Source organism: Vulpes vulpes, chromosome 10 (assembly GCF_048418805.1).
Source record: "Vulpes vulpes isolate BD-2025 chromosome 10, VulVul3, whole genome shotgun sequence".
Taxonomy (NCBI): domain Eukaryota; kingdom Metazoa; phylum Chordata; class Mammalia; order Carnivora; family Canidae; genus Vulpes; species Vulpes vulpes.
In genome coordinates this window covers 24,890,108-24,916,621 of record NC_132789.1, presented here as the reverse complement: position 1 = coordinate 24,916,621, position 26,514 = coordinate 24,890,108, and the positions used below count along the sequence as shown (strand labels likewise).

Genomic DNA, 26,514 nt, shown 5'->3' with positions numbered 1-26,514 from the left:
TTAAAGATTTATTTATTTTAGAGAAAGTACACTGAGGGGAGAGCAGAGGGAGAGGGAGAGAAACTCAAGCAGACTCTGTGCTGAGCTTGGAGCCTGATGCAGGGCTCGATCTCATGACCCTGAGATCATGATCTGTTGATAGTTGCAGCATTATAGTAAGTTTTAAAATTAGAGTTTTCTAACTTTGTTTTCTTTTTCAAGGTTGTTTTGGCTATTTTGGGTTCCCTGGAATGATTTTTTTTTTTTACTTCTAAGAAAAAAAGACCATTGGAATTTGGTATGGATCATACTGTATCTATACATTGCTTTGGGCAGCATTACCATCTTAATATTAAGTCTTCCAATCCATGAACACAGATGTCTTTCCATTTATTTAGGTCTTCTTTAACTTCATTCAGTAATTTTTTTTTTCAGTTTTCAGTGAAGATTTCATCTCCTTGGTTAAATTTATTCCTCAGTATTTTATTATTTGTGATTATATTTAAATGGAATTGTTTTCTTCACTTCTTTTTTGGATTCTTCATTGTGAGTACAGAGAAATACCAGTGAGGGTTGTTGATCTTGTGCTGTGCAGCTTTGCTGAATTTGTTTATTAGCTCTAATAGTTGTGTGTGTGTGTGTGTGTGTGTGTGTGTGTATTCTTAGAGATTTTCCATATATAGGATTGTGTCATCCTCTAATAGGAAGTTTTACTTCTTCCCTTCCAATTTTTCCTTTTGTTTCCTTTTCTTGTCTAGAACTTCCAGTATAGTATAGAATATCCATGGTGAAAATAGACATCCTTGTCTTGTTTCTGATCTTAGGGGAAAACTCTCAGTTTTTTTTTTTTTTTTTTTTTTTTTTACCATTGAATATGATGTTAGCTGTGGGGTTTTTCATAAATGTCTTTTATCATGTTGAGGAAGTTACACTTTAGTCTGAGTTTGCTGATGTTTTTATTATGAAAGGGTGTCGGATTTTGTCCTTTTTCTGCATCAGTTGAGATGATCATGTGAGGTTTTTTTCCCCTTCAATCAATGTAGTCTAATATACTGATTGGTTTCTTACTTTGAACTGCCCTTGCATTCCTGGGATAAATCCCACTTGGTCATGGTGTATAATCCTTTTGATATGCTGTTGGATTTTGTTTGCTGATATTGTGTTGAGGGGTTTTACATCTATATTCATAAGGGATAATGGCCTATAATTTTTTTTTTTCCTGTGATGTCTTTGTTTGGCTTTGGTATGGGGCCAGACTCCCAGAGTAAGTTAGAAAGTGTTTCCCTCCTCTTCATATTTTGGAACAGTTTGAGAAGGATTGGCATTAATTCTTCTTTAAATGTTTAGTAGAGGGGCACCTGGATGGCTCAGTGGTTGAGAGTCTGCCTTTGGCTCAGGTTGTGATCCTGGGGTCCTGGGATCAAGTCCCACATCAGGCTTCCCGCAGGGAGTCTGCTTCCCTCTCTGCCCATGTCTCTGCCTCTTTCTGTGTCTCTCATGAATAAATAAATAAAAATCTTTTTAAAAATGTTTAGTAGAATTCACCAGTGAAACTATCTGGTCCTGGACTTATCCTTGTTGGGAGATTTTTTAGGACTGATTCAATCTCTTATTATTTTCTATTTCTTCTTTAGTCAGTTTTGGTAATTTGTGTGTCTAGGAATTTGTCCATTTTATCTACGATGTCTAATTTGTTAGCATAAAATCATTCATAGTATTGTTTTATAATCCTTTTATTTCTGTAGGATCAGTAGTAGTGTCCTCATTTTCATTTCTGATTTTAGTAATTGGAGTCTTCTCTCTTTTTTTTCCTAATCAGTCTGGTGGAAGGTCTGCCAATGTTGTTGATTGTTTCAAAGAACCAACTTTTTTGGTTTCACTGATTTTTCTCTATTATTTTTCTATTCTATATTTCATTTATCTCAACTCTATATTTATTGTTTCCTTTCTTCTGCTAGCTTTGGTTTAGTTTAGTCTCCTTAATCTAGTTTCTTAAGATGTAAGGTTTGGCTATTGAGATTTAAAAATGTATATTTTATAGGTATAAATTTTTCTCTGAACACTGCTCTTGCTGTATCCTATAAGTTTTGGTATGTTGTATTTTCATTTTCATTAAACTCAAAGTATTTTCTAATTTCCATTATGATTTTATATTTGAACCATGGGTCATTCAAGAGTGTTTTAATTTATACATATTGGTGAATTTTCTAGTGTTTCTTCTGTAATTGATTTCTAGCTTCATTTCACTGTAGTGAAATGAAAAAAAAATAATTTTTGTGAAAACCTCACATGAAAAAAGATACTTTGTGTGATTTATGTGGCCTAACAGCGCATCATGGAGAATTTTCCATATGCATTTAAGAACAATGTATGTGGGGATGTATGTGGGCAACTTCTTTAGGGGTCCCAACCTCCCCTAGGGGAATGTGTGTAGATGTATGTGTGTGTCTCTCATGAATAGATAAATAAAATCTTTTTTTAAAAAAAGGAGAATGTATGTGTTCTGCTGATGTTGGGTGAGTGTTCTGTATATGTCTGTTAAGTCTAGTTGATTTATAGCACCCAAGAGTTTAAGCAGTGCCAGTATATGATTAAATTCCCATTTTTTAACCTGTCATTCTGCCCGTGGTTTGGAGAAGTGACTTCACAGGAAGACAGTGAGGAGGTTGTTGCAGATGTCCTGGTAAGAGGAGATGGTGTCTGGACTGGTGGGAGGCAGAAAAGCTGGGGAGTAGCAGATGTTTTCAAGAAGTAGGTAGAGGTAGGAAGTAGGCTTTCTGCTAGATGAGACTTGGTCCACAGTCTAGAAAGGAACAGATAGGCCCCAGGATGACATGCAGGGGGTCTTTCTGGAGTACTGTCTGTGCCCTTGACCTACCTTGGTCACTATCAGCCAGAGTCAGAGAACCACACCAGGCTATCTTCCTTCATTCAGGGTTACCTGAAACTTACTCCATGTGAAACGTTGCAAACCACAACTCTCCAACAACAGCCTGAGAACAGTGGGAGAAGGGTGTTGCCTTGCAGAGAATGCTACCATAAGAAGAACTATTTTTCTTTTTCTTTTTTTTTTCTTTTTTTATTTTATGATAGTCACACAGAGAGAGAGAGAGAGAGGCAGAGACACAGGCAGAGGGAGAAGCAGGCTCCATGCACCGGGAGCCCGACGTGGGATTCGATCCCGGGTCTCCAGGATCGCGCCCTGGGCCAAAGGCAGGCGCCAAACCGCTGCGCCACCCAGGGATCCCAGAAGAACTATTTTTCAAGAAACAATCAGCCTTTCTATAAAAGCACAGTATCTTCCTGAAGGCTTCTCTTTCACACACATTAGTTAATTTATATTTCAAAATACTCAAAGGAGAGGAATCCTACCATTTCTCATCAACATATAGCAAGTACTACCTTGAATTGTACCTGAATGTTTATGCTGTGTCCTTACCAAGCTAACCCTGGGGAACACAAGACATGTGCTGTGTCTCCAGCCCCTGACAATGCCAAGGGGTATGAAATGAAGCAAGGTGAGCCTGAGGCAACTTCTTTAGGGGTCCCAACCTCCCCTAGGGGAAGTCCAGGCTTAGCAATTCCTAGCACTGCCCAGCTGAGTTAACATTCACCACAGAGGTTTCCATAGACCTCCAAACAGAAAGCACAGACTCTACTGGGGGTTTCACCATATCCCATGCCTGAAATGGCCCCAACATCCTCCTTCAGTAGGAAATGGAGTGGTATCCTAGGGACCCCTTGCTAAGCTCAGCATCACTGTTGACACACCAGAGTCACACAAGTGCTGACCCCAAGGAAGAGTCACAAGGGGGAGGAGGGCAGGGCGATCCATGCTCCAAATGTGTGAGACCAAAAGAGAAGATCAGACTATATTCAATGACCTTCAGTGTGTACTGAGAAGCTACTGCTGAGTGAGACCCCAACACAATCCGACTAGGGATGGGGTATGGCGGTTGATATCATAGCATCCCTCATCCTGCTTTGTGCTAAAGTTCCTTCCATGGGATTCACTGTCTCTCCAACCAGACTGTGTGCTAATGGAGAACAGAGGCTGTGAGAATACCTGGACCCCTACCTTCCTAAAAGAACCCCACATGGGTCTGAGGAAACACACAGCATTTTGTGTTAACCTCAGAAGAATCACAGCTTCTCAATCTCTCCTCCCTGTGTGTGTGTGGACCTAGTTTTCACCCATCAGAAACATTTGCTATCCCTCTGGGTGGACAAGGCTGTGGGAGGCAGGCATTCTCACACACTGCTACAGGCATCTGGTAGTACAACCCCTTTGGAGGACAGCTTGACAATTTCTCAGAATTACAAATGAACACACTCCTGTTAACCCAGCAATCCTGCCTTCTGGACTATACACTTCATTTATATTTCTGCAAAATTGAAATGAAATACAAGGTTACTCATTTCAACACAGTGTGTCATAGCAAAATAAACAATCTAAATGTTCATCAACAGGCTTTGAATTAAATAAACTATGATACATCCATACAACAAAGTGCTATACTGTTGTAAAAACAAGGAGGAAACTTTTCATGTACTGATAGGGAAAAAATTCCAAGATATATTGTTAAATGGAAAGAAAGCAAGGTGGAAGACTGCATTTATTTTAAAATAAGTACCAATTTTAATATATACGTAAAAGACACAAGGTAGCTCTGGTTGCTTCTAGGAGGGATGACAGGGTGGGTGGCTGGGAACGAGAGTCCAGGGCAGGCGTCACTGCATGTGCTTTGGAAACTGCTGCTTTATGAATCTTATTAAGATATTACATATTAAGAAAATAACTGTATTAAAGTAAATCATTAAATGTCTTGCTCAGGATATCAGAGCTGGCCTTCCACCTCAACAAAGGCAGCAGCTCTGGCTTTTCAATTTCCAAAATAGGCCTGGGAGAAAGTCTGGTCCCAGGCACAGGTGCATAATCCTGAACTCCCACCCCTGCTGCTGCCTCTGGGTCTCACCCACTGCAGCATCTGAAGGGTCTGCTGAAGTCCAGAAACCAGACTTGTCCAAAGAGAGACACACACGGTCCTGCTCACTGAAAATATTTCTATCCCCAGAACTGCCAGCCAACCTTGACTACCTAAGCCTCTCACTGCTGAGGATACATGGAGCTGGGTGGGACGGGTGAACACACACCTCCACCTTCCAGGGTTGGTCTGGACTAGCCCCGGGTCTCCTGGTCACCAATACCCCCAAACGCTTTCAATTCCCACTTTCTCCAGACCATGACACTGCATGTATACCCGCTCACCAAGTGCTTACTACCTGAGTGGCTGCTCATCATGCGGACAGCCTTGGCCTTGGCCAGCTCCAGGGCGGTGATCCACTGTTGCCGCTCCACCTCTGAGCTGGCCTTGAGGTGGTAGGTCCTTGCCCCACTGGTCAGCACGATACCACAAGAGTCCTCCGTGTCAAAGTGCGCAGTGGACAGGTTGATGGTGCCACGGCAGGTGTGGGCCATTTCACCCTGATTTCTGTAGAATGCAAGAGAAAGTATGGGGTGAGGCTCCCAAACTCAATAGCTCTGACTAAAGAAAGCCGCAAGGCAAATCCTCAGAATCTCAGACCCTTCAAGCTGGGAGAGACCCTGGAGTCAGAGTTGGGAGACAATGACTGACAGGACTGACTGGAAGGTGCTTGGCTGAGGGGTGATCTGTGGGGAGATGGCAGAGGGAGGAGGGCCTGCATCAATACCAACTGCAGGGTATGCCTGCTGTGGGCTGAGACTTTGCACAGGAAATGGAGAAGGGTGACTGTCTAGGGTCACCTTTTAAGTGGGAAGATGTCAGCATCTGTCAGGCAGCGTAGACATCTAACTCCATCCCAGCCTCCTTCCACTAAGTCTCAGAACTACAGAGGGGGAGCAGGATGGGAATCTGTCACTGAAAATGAGATGAGAGACCTGGAACCTCAGGGAGTGAACTTGGAGGCACCTCCTGCACCCCTCCCCACTGGCAGGAGTCACCTGGGCATAGAGATCTGCAGACCAAGGATGCCACCATGACGACAAATGAAAGAAGGCAATAGCTGGGCTAACACAGTGTGAACTCATGACAGGAACTGACCCTTTGCCAGTTACAAGATTATGGAGCTAATGGTACCAAAGTAAGGGGAAGCAGAGGTGACTGAGTGTGGGCCATTTCCAGCTCTGACCAATGTTTGAAAACGGAGACTGGATCTACTTAACTCCCTCCTTCACACGCTCAAGGGAAATTGAGAACCCTCACAACATACCAAATCTTCTTCCATAGACTGTGTTGGAAAAGGAAGAGCCACTGGTCAGTATGTAACACTGCCAGTGACAGGAGCTCATTTGGCAATTCTGCTGTCTTTTGATGCTCCTTTATTTCTCCTAGCTCTTCCTCATCTGTTATCTTCTTGATTCTTCTATCAGTTCTATTTTTTAAAGATTTGCTTGTTTGTTTCTAGAGAGAGCGAGCGAGAGCACACAGGTGAGCAGGGGGAGGGGCAGAGGGAGAAGGAGAAGAGAATCTCAAGCAGACTCCCCACTGAGCATAGAGCCCAATGCAGGGCTCGATGTAGGGCTTGATCTCACAACCCTGAGATTATGACCTGAGCCAAAATCAAGAGTCAGATACTTAACTCACTGAGGCGCCCTTCTTCTACCAGTTCTAAAGTCAAATGACTTGACAATAAGACATTCAGCTTTCATGTGAACAGTAGCCTCCTTTTCCGATTCTCTTCTGCTTTGGTTACATTCCTTAGAGAAGATGACATAGTTTATACCCGAGGAGAGGTCCAATTCATAGATGCTGACATATTCCACTTGAAGGAGACTCCTAATTTACAAAACTGGCAAAGTTGGGCATGCCTGTTGGAGGCTTTACCTTTTAGATCAAAGGATTTTGAGGCTAGAGACCGTTCAGGTATTTTATTATTATTATTATTCATGGGAGGCACACACACACACACACACACACACACACAGAGAGAGAGAGAGAGAGAGAGAGAGAGAGAGAGGCAGAGACACAGGCAGAGGGAGAAGCAGGCTCCATGCAGGGAGCCCGACATGGGACTCGATCCTGGGTCTCCAGGATCACGCCCTGGGCTGAAGGCGGCACTAAACCTCTGAGCCACCGGGGCTGCCCTAGACTGTTCAGATATTAAACATTATAGTAATTATCCAAAAATGCCACTCTGGCTCAGCTGAAAAAGGAGGGGAGGATGATTGTTCTAGACAGAGGGAACCGAAGTGGCAAAGACCATGAGGCTAGGTGGAGTATATAGCTTTCAAAGAACAGGAAAAAGTTCCATGTGGCTGGTGCATTGAGAACAACAGAGTGAAGGAGAAAAAGATACAGCTAGAAAATTGTATAGGAACCAACTGTAATGCCTTGCAGGTTATGCTAAAGATTTAGACTTTTTTTTCTTTTTAAAGATTTTATTTATTCATGAGAGACACGGGGGGTGGGGGGGGGAAGGGCAGAGACACAGGCAGAGGGAGAAGCAGGCTCCATGCAGGGAGCCTTAGGTGGGACTCTATCCCAGGTCTCCAGGATCACATCCTGGGCTGAAGGTGGCGCTAAACCGCTGAACCCTAAATATTTAGACTTATCTCAAACAAAAACAGTGGGCCTCCTGGGCCTAACGTCAAGAAAGAAGCAGGGGTGGCCAAGAGTTATAGAAATTCCTATAGAAAATAGGGAAGAGAAGTACTTGGGTGAGATGGGGATATGGAAGCCTGGCCACTGTGTGGTATTAGGGCTGGGCTGGAAGTTACCCAGTGGCTATTGCATTGGATTACAATCCATTGACTAAATAAATATCCCTGTGTCCATAGTCAAAGGGATAAATAAATCAGGGAGAAGGGACAGATATTTCTTAATGAACATAAATGTGATCATAGAAATAGAAAATCACTGAATGCAATGTGGGATCCTGGATTGGATTATAAAAGTTTTTAAAAAGACATTAAAGAAAAACTTGTGAAATATGAATAAAGTTGGAGGTTTAGTTAATAGTATCTTACAACACTAATTTTCCACTTTTGATAATTGTACTTTGCTGAGATAAGATGTTAACATTTGGGGAAGCTAGATGAGGGGCATGTGAGAACTCTCTGTACCTGCAACTCTTCTATAAGTCTGTTATTTCTTTTTTCTATTCTTTTCTTTTTTTCTTCTTTTTGTTAGTAGATAACCCATTTATTATAAAAGTACACAACTCAGGAACAGTCAGATGGAAGAGATACATAGGATAAGGTTTAGGGAAAGGGTATGGAGTTTCCATCATCTCTGAGTGTGCCACGTCCCCAAATCTCCACATGTTTACCTACCTGGAAACTCTCCAAGCTGCAGTCTAAGTTACTTCAAAATTAAAAATAATCTTTTTTAGGGGAACCTGGGTGGTTTAGTGGCTGAGTGTCTGCCTTTGGCTCAGGTCATTATCCCGGGGTCCTGGGATCGAGTCTCTCATTGGGCTCCTGCAGGGAGCCTACTTCTCCCTCTGCCTATGTCTCTGCCTCTCTTTCTGTGTCTCTCATGAATAAATAAAAAAATCTTTTTTAAAAATAATAATCTTTATTTAATGCTGCCATCACACTCTGCCCAGGGCTACAGCTGATATGAAATCTTGTGTCCAGAACCTGAACTCACTTGCCATCAGGCTCAGTGACAGAGTTGGAGATATTCCCAATGTCACTGAAGGACAGAAGCCCTAACTCAGCCCCCATCATAAAGCTTGGTTCTGGACAAGGCTCTCCACAGAGTGAGGTGAAAGCACTTTAAAAATCACTAGAAAAAGAGGAGTAGAGTGGTGGGTAAGGCTCAGAGAAGGAGGGAGGATCTCCCAGTGAAGATAAACTGAAAACCAAAACTCAAAACCTATGAAGAAAATTAATGCTAACAAAGAAAACAACAAAGTCAAATGCTCAGCAGATGAATCACTTCAGACAAAATGGATCTATCAGAATAATATTTTTTAAATGAACATAAATAGGCTTAATATTATTAAAGATGAAGGAAAAACATCAATAAAGAGCAATTATTTGTGAAACAAAAGCTGGTAGGGATGCCTGGGTAGCTCAGTGGTTGAGAGTCTGCCCTTGGCTCAGGGTGTGATCCCCAAGTCCTGGGGTTGAGTCCCACATTGGGCTTCCTGCATGGAGCCTGCTTCTCCCTTTACCTATGTCTCTGCCTTTCTCTCTGTGTCTCTCATGAATAAAGAAATAAAATCTAAAAAAAAAAATAAAAAAGCTGGTTAAAATGAAACAAGAACAGGTAGGTATGAAAAGTAACCAGAGAATTTCAGCAAATGAAAATATAGCAGATAAGCTTTACCAGTCACCTAGCATCCACATCTAAATTTAAACTTAACTCTTTGTTACTAGAGTTACTTTTTATTAAAAGACTTGAGATTAATTTTTCAGTTTTTGTTCTGTATCAGAAGAAATTATATAGGGGCACATGTGAATTTAGGAATTAAACACCCATTAAAATCATTAAATACATTTGCTTGTCTTGGAATTTAACTATGTTCTTTTTTCTTTCATTTAGATGTTTTGTGGTTAGTCCCTGCTCCACCAGTAGCCAAAGTGATATTTTTTTTTTGTCCTGTTATTCAGTTTTTTAAAATTTCAATGCCTTCAAAGTAAGTTCCATAAGTATCTAAAATTCAGGACATTTCCTAAAATTCTGGTTGTTTTTTGGGAGTGGTGCACCTACCCATGTTGTATATAAGAGTTTTTGTTTCTCCCATTGTGCGTCCTGGCTAATGCAATCCTTCTATGAGAGCTGACCCTTCCAGGGCCACCCAACATCCCAGATAGTGGAAAAGTTAAAGCCCCACTCATAGAAAACTGTGTACTTGGGTCTGTAAGCTGCAGTGGCAACTCCTGTCCTACCTTCCCTGGATGGGAACTTTAGAAGTGTAAAGCAACCCAGAACCATCTATTCTCATCAATCCCTGGGCACCTTCAGTGCCTCAAGACAAACTAGGCTATGTCCTAGGGTCTGCCAGTTATGTCAGAGCTCATATCCAGCACATATGATCATTTATATTCTGCCAGTTTTTAAAAGAAACATGTTTTGTGGCATTACTTTACATTTGGTGGATATTTTAAGTATTTAGAACAAAATATGGAACACCTTGTAAACTTAACCATAAGAGAGCTTACCATAACTAATACCCTTTTAAGTGAATCACACTGACTCTCAGCCAAATAACATTCAGCAGTTCTGATGGCCAATGTCCTTGCCAGAGATGAGACCATGATACCAGTTATCAGAACTTAGAAGCCTGTAATAGTTAAGTAGCACGTCCTAAACACTAACTAAACTGTAATAGTTAATGTAGCACTTTGGCTAGTGACTAACCCACCTGTATTGGGTATAAACCTTGTACACCAGAGTCCCCTCACCACCTCCTCTATTATCTCTCTTGGAACCCCATTTGGCTTGAGTCGCTCCTCCATTTCTGGGCTTGGCAGGGACGCTGAATCTCAGAGTGTGAGATCTGGCTTCCCGATTGCCCATCGAGAGACCAGATTTTTGTAACCCACTAATGTGAAAAGGTTAACACCTCACAGGCTGAACAATGACCAGTGGGAAGTGGTAAATAGATGGGAAGCAGGCAGGTAAATACTCCTCACTTTTCCCCTCAGTGGACTTTTCTAAAGTATGTTTTATCCTTGCAAACCTTCTGGAGAAGTCCATGAGCCTAGAGAACATGAGTAGTCTATGACCCTTGAGTTTGCTGTGAAGTGGTAGCCACCTCAATAAAGTTTCACATTACTTTGGATCTTTGCCTTGCCTTTCTTTACCTTTTGGCCTCCACATCACCAACGCTCATCTTGCTGAGTGTCCAGCCTGCCAGCAGGAGGGATTGACACAAAACCTCCATGGCATGACCCCCTCCTTGGGGAGAACAAGATAGCCACCAACTAGATCAGATCACTTTCACCTTGTGTGTGTGGACGGGGCAGGGGTCAGGTATTGAGTGATTTTTCCTTACTGGAATCCATGTGTTTTCTGGTAATGGTGTTGCCTTCAGCAGCACTATGGTCTGGTTATTGAATCCTCATTCACTGGCCTGGATTCTTATATGACACAGCCTCAAAGTCACCATTTCAACTGAGAAAGTGAACCAATTACTCCTGACTGGAGTTCACTGATCTCACTGTGAACCCTATTGTCACTCAGGAGCAGCCAACCTGACAGAAGAATGGAATGGCCTATTGAAGGCTCAGCTTGGGAGCACCTGGGTGGCTCAGTGGTTGAGGATTTACCTTTGACTCAGGTGATTCCAGGGGAATCGAGTTCTGTATCAGGCTCTCCACAGGAAGCCTGCTTCTCCCTCTGCCTATGTCTTTGCCTCTCTCTGTGTGTCTCTCATGAATAAATAAATAAAATCTTATAAAAAGAAAAAAAAAAGAAGGCTCAGCTGGGGCATCTCCTGAGGAGATGTCTTATGGGATTGACCATCTAACCTCCAGGATGAAGCATATGCCTTGAACTGACAGCTGATATTTGGTGCTGTGTCCTATATAATTACAGAAGATGTGTCCCCGTGAGCCCTGCTCACCATTACTCATAGTGACACCTTGCAAAGTTAGTGCTTCCTATCAGCTGGGCTCAGCTGGTTTAGAGGTTCTGCTTCCAGGAAAAGGGGAAGCACAACACAATAAGGCATGCATTAAATCAGAAGCTGATGCTGCCCTCTGGCCACTTTCTGCCCCTTGTAACAGTGACCAACAGACCAAGAAGAGAATGACAATACTGCTGGGGTTACTGATGCTAACCACCATGAAGAGTTAGGTTAGTAGCACATATGGGGATGGGAGGGGAATGCCTGGAATTGATCTGAGGGGAGTCCCTGAGGACTTTCTTAATACTTCCATGTCTGGCAGTGGTTATTAATGGGCAAGGCAACAAGGAAGTTGCCAGAGTGCTAGTAGAGAGCAAAGAGGATCTAGAACAGGTGGTGGAGGAGGAAGATAATGAATATCCATTACAGTGTCAGGACAGACAGGACAGCAGCGAATGAGCTTGTGTTGCGGCCTTCTTGCTTCCCTCTGCCAGGTAACCCCAGCAGGCCACCAGGAAGAGGCGTCTGTAACTGCTCAGATTTGCACCTCCCCTCCCAGGGAAGGGGTAAAGATGTCTTCATTCTCTTAGGAGAATGGGGGTTCCCACATTGTAGTAGGAGAGCTGACACCATGCGAGGGCATGAGTGGACCTGAGTAGCACAAAGTGTGGAGCGTATTGGACACAAACCTTTGTGCACCTTCTCGGGTTCCCTCGGCCACCTCCTTCCCTGTCTCTCTCTGTCGCTACCTCAACCTTGCCTGATTGTCCCTCTACTTCTGGACTTTTGTGAAATGTTTTGTAGGAAACAGAAGGTGGAAGCAAAAGGGGCGCAGATCAATTCCCCCTCCACTCTTTCTTCTGCAGACTGCTCAGAGGTATGTTTTCTCCTTGCGTATCTTCTGGAGATGTCCCTATGGCAGGCCTCCTGTATCTCTCTGCAGCTCACCTGTCCACTTCCCGTTTCTACCTCTCCCCCCTGGGATTGCGCCTTGTACATAAAGTGTCAGATCTTGGGTGCCTGGGTGGCTCTGGCCTTCAACTCAGGTCATAATCTCATGGGTGGTGGGATCAAGCCCCTCATCAGGCTCTGAACCCAGAGGGGAGTCTGCCTGGGGATTCTCTCCCTCTGCCCCTCCCCCTACTCGTGTTCTCTCATTCCCTCTCTCTCTAAGGTAAAAAATCAATCTTAAAAAAAAAAGAAAGAAAACACAAAGTGTCAGCTATTTAATCCTTGCCTTGGTCTATGTTTTCTAGAGAACCTTCATAAAAAATAGGCAAATAATAATAATAATAATAATAACTGACAAGCAGCAAATTCAGATCAAGATCCACAGAAAGACAAAGGCTACTAATTTAGAGCAAAGCACTTAGCCTTGTGTGTGACTTTCATTCAATGCTAGCTCAAGCTGAGTCTGATTCATTAGCAAAGTCTGCTCCAATCTTCCAAACCCAAATTCAGTAGTACTTCCTATGGGTCACGATATATAGGAATTGCGCTAGAAATTGGAGAGGGGGTAAATATAAAGATAAATAAAACACATTTTCTGGTCTCAAAGAACATTCCATCTTGTGAAAGAGACAGGCCTGTAAATGGCAAGCTACTATTTAATAGGCAGAGGAAAATAAATTCAAAATGGAGTATTCACTTTAGGAAAATTCATTGAGTTGTATACTTATAATTTACCTACTTTTCTCCATGTATGTTACACACGTATAGTATATTGTGTGTTACAGATACAACCATTGTCAAAAAAGTTTTGTTTTGTTTTTTTAATTCATGAGAGACAGAGAAGAGGCAGAGACACAGGCAGAGTGAGAAGCAGGCTCTCTGCAGGGACTCGATCCCAGGACCCCAGGATCATGACCCGAGCCAAAGGCACCTGCTCAACCACTGAGCCACCCAAGCATCCCAAAAGTTTGTTTCAAAAACAAACTAAAAATGGAAGAATAGGTTGCAGGTGGTGGGAGCTCAGAAAACAGAACAACCCCTTCTGTCCTAGGGGGATCAAGAAGGTACACTGGAACAGAATTTCAAACAATGAGGGGACTCTGCCCAGGCAAAGGCTAGGAGGAGGGTCAGACCAACCCAGAGCAGTGATGTGGGTGGAGGGTGTGGCTCTAGGAAAGTTTCAGGATCCAAGGCAGCCAAAGAAGTCCAGACATGGCCTGGCTTGATAATGGGCATTATGAGTTAAACTCTATTGACCAGGAAGACATGTTGAAATTCTAATCCTCAGTACCTGCAAATGTGACCTTATTTGGAAATATGGTCTTTGAGGTTATAATTAGGTTAAGATGAAGTAATTAGGGTAAACCCTAATCCAGTATGACTGGTGTCCCTATAAGAGGAGGAAGAAAAACACAGAGACACAAGGCAGCAGAGATGGGAGTGATGTATCTACAAGCCAAGGAACACCAAGGATTACTGGCAAACATCAGAAGCTAGCCAGGCCTGGAACAGAACCTCCAGAGGCATCAGAGAGAGTGTAACTCTGCTAATCCCTTGATTTTGGACTTCTAGCCTCCAGGACTGTAAGACAATAAATTTCTGCTGTTTTAAGCCACCCAGTTTATGGTGCATTATCACAGTATCCCTAGGACACTAAACATGATGGCTGAACAGATAGATGAGCACAGGAATGGCCTTCTAGAAGCTGCCATGTCTGGCTGCTGGTTTATTCCTACATATCAATCATGGGACTGCATTTCAACTCTCCATCCAGTCCCTACCTAGAACAGTCTGTCACCACAGCACCCATATCGCTCCTCTTTTTTTTTTTTTAAGATTTTATTTATTTATTCATGAGAGACACAGAGAGAGAGAGAGAGAGAGAGAGAGAGAGAGGCAGAGAGAGAAGCAGGCTCATGCAGGGAGCCCGACGTGGGACTTGATCCAGGGTCTCCAGGATCATGCCCAGGGCGAAAGGCAGGCGCCCAACCGCTGAGCCACCCAGGGATTCCCCATATCGCTCCTCTTGTTCCTAGAGCAGCTCTGTCCCAGAACTACCCATTGCAGTTCAAAGCTTTTCCATTTTCCTATACCACTGAGGCTGGAGCACCCAAAATGGCCTTCAGCAAAGACTCCAAGGATTCAGGTTTCACCAATGACATGCATTAACACAAGATTTAAATGTAGAAGTAAGTTAAGAGGGAAGTGAGCAGAAGAAAAGTTATCCATTGTGGTGGCAGGGACTCTGACAGAGGGAGCAGGCTTTTTAGCCATCGGCTTCCCAATTCTGTGGCTCCCTACAGCAGCATCTGCTGCCTCCAGCAGAGCTAGTCTGAGGACCTACAATGCTCCTTTCAGCTAGCAGCTGCTCCCCCAGCCTTCCCAGGGACTAGGAAGCTACCTCACCTTTGACAGCACAGCCTTTAGGCTAACACTAGCTAGAGTCATTTCTGGTATGCTCAGCTGAGTTCTGGCCAAGGCACCTTCCCAGAGGCTACATCATCTCAGAATGAATACCCGCGACTGCAATCAAGATTGCAGATCTTGTGATGTATGCTGATATGTGCTGCCTGAGATCTCTGGCAACCAAGGCACACACAGGCCAATTCTATGCATTCGCAGAGGGTTTTGTTTTGTTTTGCAGAGGTTTTAAAATCTGGATCTAGAGATGCAAAATGGAAGCCAAAAACCCAATTTAAACATAGGCAAAAGATTTGAACAGATACTTCACAAAAGACGATCTCCAAGTGGCTAAATGAACATATGAAAAAGTGTTCAACTTCATCAGTGATGAGTAAACCTATGTATGCATCATGATCCAACAGTTCCACTCCTATGGACTTCCCCATCAGGGATGTATGTATACTTGTGGTTATTAAAAGACATGTCCTGGAATGTCTGCAGTACTCTTCCTAAAAGCCCAAAACTGTACCAACCCGTATATCCATCATGCTCAAATGGATAAACAACTGGTGGCTTATCCATGTGATGACTTATCCAAATGGTGGAGCGTTGTACAGCAATGCGAATAAATGCATGAGAACATACACAAACATGCTGGAAGAACCTTACAGATACAATGCTGAGCAGAAGAAGCCAGACACAAAGAAAATGTATTGTGAGACTCTACTTAGAAAATACAGTAACAGGCAAAACTGAGCTCTGGAATAAGAAATCAAGGCAGCAGTTGCCTGTGGGAAGCAATGACTGGAGGGGACAAGTGGGAGGCTCCTGGGGGTGGGGGATGGTCATGTTTTACTTCTCTTTACAGGAGAATCGGCTATTCACTGTGTTCATTTTGGGAACATCCCCTGTACACTTACCTACCACTTGTCTCTATTCATATCCAACTTCATTAAAACTTAACATTAAAAAGAACAGGGATGGGGGATTCTTTCATGGCAGCAGAGGCAGCAATGACTGGTTCTCAAGGGCAGCAGAGGTAGCAGAGCCCCGGGAACATGAACATCCAGTGCCCAGGTGGCAGTGTCCTCTCCAGGACATGACTTTGGTCTGCCAAAAGTGGCTGCCCAGCCTGCCTTGTTCTCGCCCCCCTCTGACAGCTCTGTCCTCCTGCCTTTTCAGAAATCCTATGAGCTCCTATACATCCTTTTTTGCTTAAAATATCCAGAGCTGGGTTTCTATTGTTCTTGACTGAGAACCTGCTAGTACAGGTGGACAGTGGCCACAGAAGGGATATGAGAGGGCAGTGAAGAGAGTCTTACAAGAGACATAGGCAGGAGAAAGAGTAGATTTTGGTTCTTGTACCTCTTCTGACACAAGGATGTTGTTAGGACCTGTCCAGGTCTAAGTAACAAAGCTCAGGCTATTCGTTCTATCTACCACATCCTGAGGGCTTACCTTAGAAGTGTCTCACATGGATTAGCCACTTAAGATATGATAGGAAAGGCAGGAATGTTACCTTTCTGGAATGTTACCTTCCAGATGCAGAGGCTGAAAGGGTTGGCTATGTGGGCAGCTCACTGCAGGTCCCACAGGGGACCAAGCCACTAGAGCCAGGCCCATCAATCCACCTGCAGCCCTGTCTCTTACCCACGGGAATGTATGGACACGTCCCCACGCTTCATTTCTACTTTCAAAAAGTCATCAGAGCTGGTTAAATAGCACCATCCAGAAAATGCTCAATATGGCAACTGTCAGAAGTGGCCAATCGAACAGAAGCATCTACTGCATGGATGAGACTATCACCATGAGACCTGACACTGTTTCACTTGGCTTCTGGCCTCATTCTTTTCCATTTAAAGCTTCCCTTGAGAAATGTGAAATAATTGTTGCTGCAAATTCTATAGGAAGGACATTTCTAATGTAATTTTTTTAATAAAAAAGGAGACTTGGGAGCATTCTCCAATTACTGAAACTCACATCACTACATGTTTACAAAAATAGACAGTGACAAAAAAAAAAAAATAGACAGTGACAGAGAGCAATTTATAAAAGGCCAGCACATTTCTCCATACAACTTACATCTAGATAGTACTTCACTTTCCACAGGAGACTGTCACCAACACGATTCCTTCAATCCTCATAAGAACCCATAAAGTGGGCAAATATTTAAGCAAATGTTGATTTGCTTAGCAAATATTTATCAAGTATATTCCAAATGGCAGGCACCTGCAGGAGGGAATTAGCCTTATTTTACAATCAAGAAAGGGGAAGAGGCCAGGAAAAGGTAAATCATGTCCAGGAAAAGGTAAATCATGTGCCCTCACCCATAAAACTGGTAAACAATAAAGCCAACTGGAACTGGGTATCTCTGCCACCAACACAGGGCTCTTTCCATGGAGAATCCTAAGGTATCCATCCAGGAAATGCTTTATTCTGGTCATTACTTCTGTTTGTCGCTTGCAAGTGAAAACATAAGTTCCATGAGACAGAACTGGCCTATCTTGTCCTTACCTGGCCCAGAGCTGACGCATGGTGAGAACTCAGAGGTGGTGGGCTGGCTGTGAGAATTCATGCATGAGTGTTACACAAGCAGGGGGACAAACCCAGGGAGATGATCCAGCCCCAGCGCCACCGGAAGCCCTGCCAACCTCACACATTTAAGGTGGAACAGCAGGATAACAACACCTTACCCTTCCACATCACTCACTGAAAATTAACAAGACTCTTTTTGTGGTTCCACCAAAATGTCAAAATACCATGTACCACCCATCAACGACTAAGGTGGTTCCTAAGATTCTTAAATGGAAACCCTGTCACAGAATATTAGACAAATGCTTTAGATCTCAAATTTAGACTAAAATGCCTCATCAGGTAGAAAATGGATGAACACGTCACTTTTGCTGCCAATGCAGTAACAATAAGCCACGACGTTTTTCCAAGTCATTTACGCTTTTAAATTGTGAGACTGGTCAGGCGAAAGCTGACCTGGACTTCACTGAAAAGAATGCCAAGTCCTCTCCAGCCTGCCTCCTCAATCTCCTTCAAAGCCACCCTCTTCACTGCAGCTGTTCCGCTCAGCCCTGCACTGGGCCATGGTTATCCCTCCCTCAGACACACTCATAGTCTCCTCATCAGCCTCTGCCACTCCCCTGTGGCAGAGCTACCTTTTTCTAAAACGTCATTCTGAATCTGTCAATATACTGCGTTAAACCCTTCGACAACTCTCCTATTCCTTCAGGACAAAGTCCTTGCTCCTGAATATGACTTACCAGCTCTTCCTGAATAGAAATCTACTGTTTCTCCTGCCTGTGTCTCTTGTAAGACTCTCTTCACTGCCCTCTCTGCCCTCTGATATCCCTTCTGTGGCCACTGTCCACCTGTACTAGCAGGTTCTCAGTCAAGAACAATAGAAACCCAGCTCTGGATATTTTAAGCAAAAAAAGATATATAGGAGCTCATAGGATTTCTGAAAAGGCTGGAGGATAGAGCTGTCAGAGGGGGACGAGAACAAGGCAGGCTGGGCAGCCACTTTTGGCAGACCAAAGTCATGTCCTGGAGAGGACACTGCCACCTGGGCACTGGATGTTCATGTTCCCGGGGCTCTGCTACCTCTGCTGCCCTTGAGAACCAGTCATTGCTGCCTCTGCTGCCATGAAAGAATCCCCCATCCCTGTTCTTTTAAATGTTAAGTTTTAATGCATTTTGATATATAAAGTGGCACAACATTTTTCAAAGGCTGAAAGGAAAGAAGTGCCAACCCAGAATCCAGTGAAAATACCCTCTAGGAATGATGGAAAAGGACATTCTGAAATGAAGGAAAACAAAGAGAACTTGTCACCAGCAGATCTACCTTAAAACAATGGCAAAAGAAAGATTCTCTAAAAAGAAAGGAAATGATAAAAAGAAAGAATCTTAGAACATCAGGAAGAAAGAACATTAAACAAATTTATGGCTTAAGACAATAGATATTCCTTCTCTTGAGTTTTCTAAATTATATTTGATGGTTGAAGCAAAAATTTAAACACTGTATGATGTGGTATGATGTGGTTCTACATGTATGTAGAAGAATATTTAAGACTACTAGACTATAAATGGGGGCAGGTAAAGGAACTTAGAGGGAAGTAAATTTTCTATACTTCATTGAAACTGGTTAAATGACATCAGCAGATCTGATAAGTTATGTATATATAATGTAAGATATGAAGAATCACTAAAAATGTTATCCAAAGAGATACTCAAAGCACTGTAGAATTAAATACAGTCATCATATGACCCAGATTCCACTCCCAGATATATAACCAAGAGAAATGAAAATGTATGTCCCCACAAAAACTTGTACACAAACTTTTACAACAGTATCACACATAAAAGGTGGAGATAATACACATATCCATAGGTAGATGAATGAACCCCCCAAAATAGTATATTATACAATGGAATCATATTCCTACAATGGAATATTATTTAGCCATAAAAGGAACAAAGTACTGGTCTAAGCTACAACTTGGATAAACCCTGAATACTATGCTAAGTGAAAGAAGCCAGTCACAAAAGTCCACATACCATATGACTTCATTCATACAAAAGTCCATGCTAGGGAAACATATAGAGGCAGAAAGTATATGAGTGGTTGCTTAGGGCTAGGGGAAGATTTGGAGAGAGAGGGATGGGCAGAGTAGTGATAGCTAAAGGATATGGGGTTTCCTTTGGAGGTAATGAAAATGTTATAAAATTGACTGTGATGGTTGCACATATCTGTGAATATATTAAAAACCATTAGTTGTATACTTTAAGTGGGTTATTTGCACAGTATGTAGATCATATCTCAAAGGTCAGAACAAGAATAACAACTGCAATACATTGAAAGGCTTCAAGTCAAGAAATTTATAATGATACTAAAAAATAAGTCATTAGTAACCCTGGAGAGATAATAAAAGTCCAACTCATTTGTCTGACAACTGGTGAATAAAGGAAAGCATAGAACATTTTCCCTACCATTTATATTTTAGCAAAACTATTGGGTAACCAAATGGTTATATGAGGGGAAATTTCTCTTTATAGAATTATTTTCACTAATAACTACAAAAGGAATGATAGAATATCATCATTTTGTAACCTGTACTGAACTAATGGGTCTAGGAAATTGTCCACGATAGCTGCTAGTGTGTGTGTGTGTGTGTGTGTGTGTGTGCAAGAGAGAGAGAATCAGACAACATGCATACCCTTTCCATATACCTATGAATCATTTTGCCAATATAACTGAATCTTACTCTGAATCTCTAGCTGTCAGTTTATACGAAATAAAGGAAATAGAAGAGTATCATAAGCAACATTATGGAGATGTAATCAGCAAATTCCAGTCTGTGGCAAACTATAGAACAAATGACCTAGTTTCTTCAACCAATAAATTGCAAAAGGAAAAAAAGGGAGAAAGAGAATCTGTAAATCAAAAGAGACGGGGGAGTTCCTTCCCCTTTTCCAGGCAGTGCTCAGCCACGGGGACTCAGCACAACCAGCAGCATCAGGGCAGCCAGGCCTTGAGGCAAAGAGGTATGGCTGGCATCAAAGATGAACAACACTAAGGTCAAGAAAATTCAGTGAGCACGACTGGGTGTGAAGGAACAGACGGAACTTGGTCAGCATGGCTGAGAGAGTAGTTTCATACCTGAAATTGAGCAAATATTTAAATATATTGAGGATAGTGGGAGCCAGAGCTCTTTTTGTCAGAGTTTGAAGTAGGAAAAATGGAAGGAGAGAGTGAGAAAAAAACTATCTCTATCCACCGAGACAGCCAGAAGCAATGATGTCCCAGTGACAATGAGTACACCCAGCATCCAGAACTGGGCTTCTAGATATCATTTTCCACTAAAAGAGATGGGGTTCATTACAGAAATGCACATTCCAGTATAAGACAAACCAAGAATATTTTGTTGTGGGATGACTGGGTGGCTCAGCGATTGACCATCTGCCTTCAGCTCACAGGATCCAGCATGGAGTCCTGCATTGGGCTCCCTGTGGGCAGCCTGCTTCTCCCTCTGCCTATGTCTCTACCTCTTTCTCTGTGTGTCTCTCATGAATAAATAAATGAATCTTTTAAAAAAAGAATATCTTGTTGTTCCAAAAGTAAGGAAATGTTCAGAGTGATGGGTAATGTCAAAAGTACACAGGAGCCAATTTAAAACGACTCCTCCTACCCAAAGCTGGGAAAATTTGAGTAGCAATATAAATGAGAGTTACTGATAATAACCCACTGGATGAGACAAAAATCTATGAGGTCATATTGATATGAATAGATGAACAGATAATTAAATAAAAAGCTCCTTTTATAGACAATGCCTTCTGATAAATGTGAAAGGAATGGTGTAAAAAGAAATATCACCAACTGGCAACTATCAAAACAATAACTTATTTGATTCAGCCAAGAATAACCAAAAGGTACTAAAAACCAGTGGGATTTGTTAAAGAATTGTGTTTTACCTAGCCTCAAAGTGTCTCCCCATAAAATACATTCTAATTTAATTCTTAATTAATCATCACATTAGTTATATTCTAGTTTTATTCTGGGGTTATTCCAAGTATCTAAATTATAATTTAATTCTAATCAATTATTTGATGGTTCTAATTAATTGTTTATAATTCCAATTAATTATTAATTCTGATTACTTACTATTAATTCATTGGTTCTGAGCAATTACTTATTAATAATTATAAGTCAACTTTACAGTGGAAAAATCTGGCAACAAACACCATCTTAATCAAATGATAAAAGTTACATGACTACTAGCAAGACTAATCAACATCCTGTGCCTCCTGATATGATGCACTGTGAAGGACATGGTAGTATATCCTGCAGTATTCCTGCCACAAATGTAGGACCTGAATCTAAATATAAGGGAACACTAGGCAATCCTAAACTGAGGCACAATCCACAAAGTAACTAGCATATATTTATCAAAAATTTCCAGGTCATGAAAAACAAGGAAAAATGGAGGAACTGTTCCAGACTGAAACTAAAGTGGTAAGACAACCAAATGCGATCAACAATCCTGAATTGGCTCTTGTACCTCTAAAGGACATAATTGAGACAACTGGAAAAATCTGGATGGCATCCATGGATTAGATGATAGTATTTTTAAAAAAGATTTTATTTATTTATTTATGAGAAACACAGAGACAGAGGGAGAAGCAGACTCCCTGTAAGGAGCCTAATGTGGGATCATGCCCTGAGCTGAAGGTAGATGCTCAACCGCTGAGCCACCCAGGCATCCCTAGATGATAGTATTGTATCAATGTTTACACTGCGGATATAGGAGAATGCCCTTGTTTTAAGGAATACACACTGAAGCACTAAGTGTAATAGGCATCATGTCTGAAACTTACTCTTAAAATCTTAAGAAATATGACGTATAAATATGACATACAGAATGTAGAGCATAGTAACAATAGGGGGATCTGAGAGTACATGGGTCCATAGGAGCTATTTGTGCTATTCTTGAAATTTTCCTCTAAGTTTGAAATTATTTCAAAACAAAAAGTTTATTTTAAAAAATCCAAGGAGGGCAGCCTGGGTGGCTCAGCGGTTTAAGCACCTGCCTTCCGCCCAGGGCGTGATCCTGGAGTCCCAGGAACAAGTCCCACGTCAGACTCCCTGCATGGAGCCTGCCCCTCCTTCTGCCTGTGTCTCTGCCTCTCTCTCTCTCTGTCTATTATGAATAAATAAAAATAAAAATCTTAAAAAAAATAAGAAAATAAAAAATCCTGGGAGAAATATAAATAATTGCAATAAATGGATCTTATTTGGATCCTGATTTCTAGAAACTGTAGAAATGGGCAGCCCAGGTGGCTCAGTGGTTTAGCGTCTGCCTTCGGCCCAGGGTGTGATCCTGGAGTCACGGGATCGAGTCCCGCATCGGGCTTCCTGGATGGAGCCTGCTTCTCCCTCTACCTGTGTCTCTGTCTCTTTCTGTGTCTCTCCTGAATAAGTAAATAAAATATCAAAAAAAAAAAAAAAGAAAAGAAAAGAAACTGTAGAAATGATTTTAAATTAATGAGGATATTTTAATATTGACTGGATATCTAATCTTATCAAAGAATCATTGTTAAACTTTTAGGCATATTAATGCCATTTTTATTTTTTTAAAAAAACCTTCATCTCTACAGAGATACATACTGAAATATTTATAAACATTAATTATTATTAAAATTATTTTTAAACTAATTATTAAAATTAGGTTAAAGATGTCTGGGACTTGCTTCAAATTAAGTGAGGGTGGAGAGGCTATAGACTGACCTAAAGGTAAGACTTGCTCACATTGAGTGATGGGGATATGGGGCTCATTATACCAACATCTCTACTTTTATATGTTTGAAATTCCCCATAATAATAAAAAAAAAATCCATTGCATTTTAAGTTCTTCACTGTGTGTAGTGATGACCAACAGCAGTCCGAACTACTTTTTTTCTTTTTAAAGATTTTATTTATTTATTTTAAAGTAAACTCTATACCCAATATGGAGCTCAAACTCATGACCCTGAGATCAGGAGTCACATGCTCTACCAACTAAGCCAGTCAGGTGCCGCTAAGTTGAACTACTTTGATGGTGAAGGGGACGTCTTGAATCCCGGTGACCAGGCACAGGAATGAGGCTGTGCACTGAGTGTCTCAGGAGGAGATAAAAGATGACAGGTCCCCAGGGCACAGGGCTGGATTTATTTCAAGACCTAGTCATGGGCACAGAACCATTCAGGATAGTTGAAAACAGATTTGTTTTTTTTTTTTTTTTTTAAATCATCACACAGTCTCTGTAGCTGCAGCCATAATCTACAGAATGTTCCAGCAACCTAGATTCTTCCTTTTATAAGTGCTCTGTTGGCTTAAAATTTCAGCAGCCCTAAACGTACCCCCCAAAAATACTACACTAAGCAAAGGAGGTTCTAAAAAAGAAAACCAGTTAGCAAGCCAAGCAAAAGACTGAAACACTACAAATTAGAAGTCAATTAAGGAAACACTTGGATGGAATTTTAACACATCGAGGCCAATTACAAATTTAAATGCACAGATTACAATACAAGCTTACAGATCTGATGGTGAGACATGTAATTTATTCAGGAATTCTACTTCTTCCTTTCATGGCCTCCAAGATGATGCACATTGATATTAATATTAGATGGAATAATCTTATGTAAAACTGACTCCCTCCAGGTTTCAAGTGAAGCAAAAATGGCTGAACTCCTATCAAAACATGACAGCAGCCTGTGAAGCTATAGGCCTCACACCACAGGCTGTCACCAACTTCCCAGAGACTGTGTTTAAAACAACTGACACCCCTCCTCGTCATGTTCACTGTTTCATTCAGTCAGTATGACAGGCCAGCCACTTGTTCAGATCAGTGAAGAAAACAGATGATGAAGAGGATGAAGAAGACATAGGATGAAGGTCCAGGTTCATGGGGTGGTGGCTCTCTCGGGCCTCCGCAGAATCCATCAAGAGTGTATGACTTTCTGTCTCTCCTCTATCATTTGGGCTGAACAAGAGAGGGCCTCATCAGCACAGAGCACTCTCCTATGAAAAGGTTCCTGAACTCCAGAAGGATAGACCACAGCCTGGCTATACCCAAAAGAGCCTTCAAATATGTCTTCTTCATCCTCTGGGAAATCCATCCCTGGTTTCCTTGACTGTACATGATAGACAGAAGTGTGAGCTTAAACGGTAGGTTTTCACCAGTTAAGCATTTACTACTAGCAAAATCCTTACATTCAAAGCATCCCTTTTAAATTGAAGCAGTCATCAAAAACCTCCCAAGACACAAAAGTCCAGGGCCAGACGGCTTCCCAGGGGAATTCTATCAAACGTTTAAAGAAGAAACCATACCTATTCTACTAAAGCTGTTTGGAAAGATAGAAAGAGATGGAGTACTTCCAAATTCGTTCTACGAGGCCAGCATCACCTTAATTCCAAAACCAGACAAAGACCCCACCAAAAAGGAGATTACAGACCAATATCCCTGATGAACATGGATGCAAAAATTCTCAACAAGATACTAGCCAATAGGATCCAACAGTACATTAAGAAAATTATTCACCATGACCAAGTAGGATCTATCCCTGGGACACAAGGCTGGTTCAACACTCGTAAAACAATCAACGTGATTCATCATATCAGCAAGAGAAAAACCAAGAACCATATGATCCTCTCATTAGATGCAGAGAAAGCATTTGACAAAATACAGCATCCATTCCTGATCAAAACTCTTCAGAGTGTAGGGATAGAGGGAACATTCCTCGACATCTTAAAAGCCATCTACGAAAAGCCCACAGCAAATATCATTCTCAATGGGGAAGCACTGGAAGCCTTTCCCCTAAGATCAGGAACAAGACAGGGATGTCCACTCTCACCACTGCTATTCAACAAACTACAGGAAGTCCTAGCCTCAGCAATCAGACAACAAAAAGGCATTAAAGGCATTCAAATTGGCAAAGAAGAAGTCAAACTCTCCCTCTTCACCGATGACATGATACTCTACATAGAGAACCCAAAAGCCTCCACCCCAAGATTGCTAGAACTCATACAGCAATTTGGCAGTGTGGCAGGATACAAAATCAATGCCCAGAAATCAATGGCATTTCTATACACTAACAATGAGACTGAAGAAAGAGAAATTAAGGAGTCAATCCCATTTACAACTGCACCCCAAAGCATAAGATACCTAGGAATAAACCTAACCAAAGAGGTAAAGGATCTATACCCTAAAAACTATAGAACACTTCTGAAAGAAATTGAGGAAGACACAAAGAGATGGAAAAATATTCCATGCTCATGGATTGGCAGAATTAATATTGTGAAAATGTCAATGTTACCCAGGGCAATTTACACGTTTAATGCAATCCCTATCAAAATACAATGGACTTTCTTCAGAGAGAACAAATTATTTTAAGATTTGTGTGGAATCAGAAAAGATCCCGAATAGCCAGGGGATTTTAAAAAAGAAAACCATAGCTGGGGGCATCACAATGCCAGATTTCAGGTTGTACTACAAAGCTGTGGTCATCAAGACAGTGTGGTACTGGCAAAAAACAGACACATAGATCAATGGAACAGAATAGAGAACCCAGAAGTAGACCCTGACCTTTATGGTCAACTAATATTCGATAAAGGAGCAAAGACTATCCATTGGAAGAAAGACAGTCTCTTCAAGAAATGGTGCTGGGAAAATTGGACATCCACATGCAGAAGAATGAAACTAGACCACTCCCTTTCACCATACACAAAGATAAACTCAAAATGGATGAAAGATCTAAATGTGAGACAAGATTCCATCAAAATCCTAGAGGAGAACACAGGCAACACCCTTTTTGAACTCAGCCACAGTAACTTCTTGCAAGATACATCCATGAAGGCAAAAGAAACAAAAGCAAAAATGAACTATTGGGACTTCATCAAGATAAGAAGCTTTTGCACAGCAAAGGATACAGTCAACAAAACTAAAAGACAACCTACAGAATGGGAGAAGATTTTTGCAAATGATGTATCAGATAAAGGGCTAGTTTCCAAGATCTAGAAAGAACTTATTAAACTCAACACCAAAGAAACAAACAACCCAATCATGAAATGGGCAA

The 26,514-nt window shown here is 41.8% G+C and overlaps 1 protein-coding gene across 3 annotated transcripts in view; it reads right to left on the bottom strand.

Moving 5' to 3' along the window:
* The window catches only part of OSBP2 (oxysterol binding protein 2), a 193,526-nt gene that overhangs the window by 130,495 nt on the left and 36,517 nt on the right, over positions 1 to 26,514 (bottom strand). For all 3 annotated transcript variants that reach the window (XM_072723163.1, XM_025985906.2, XM_025985907.2), the window contains one exon: positions 5,263 to 5,471. In XM_072723163.1, coding sequence (XP_072579264.1) covers positions 5,263 to 5,471 — 209 coding nt within the window. The remainder of the gene's footprint in view (positions 1 to 5,262; positions 5,472 to 26,514) is intronic.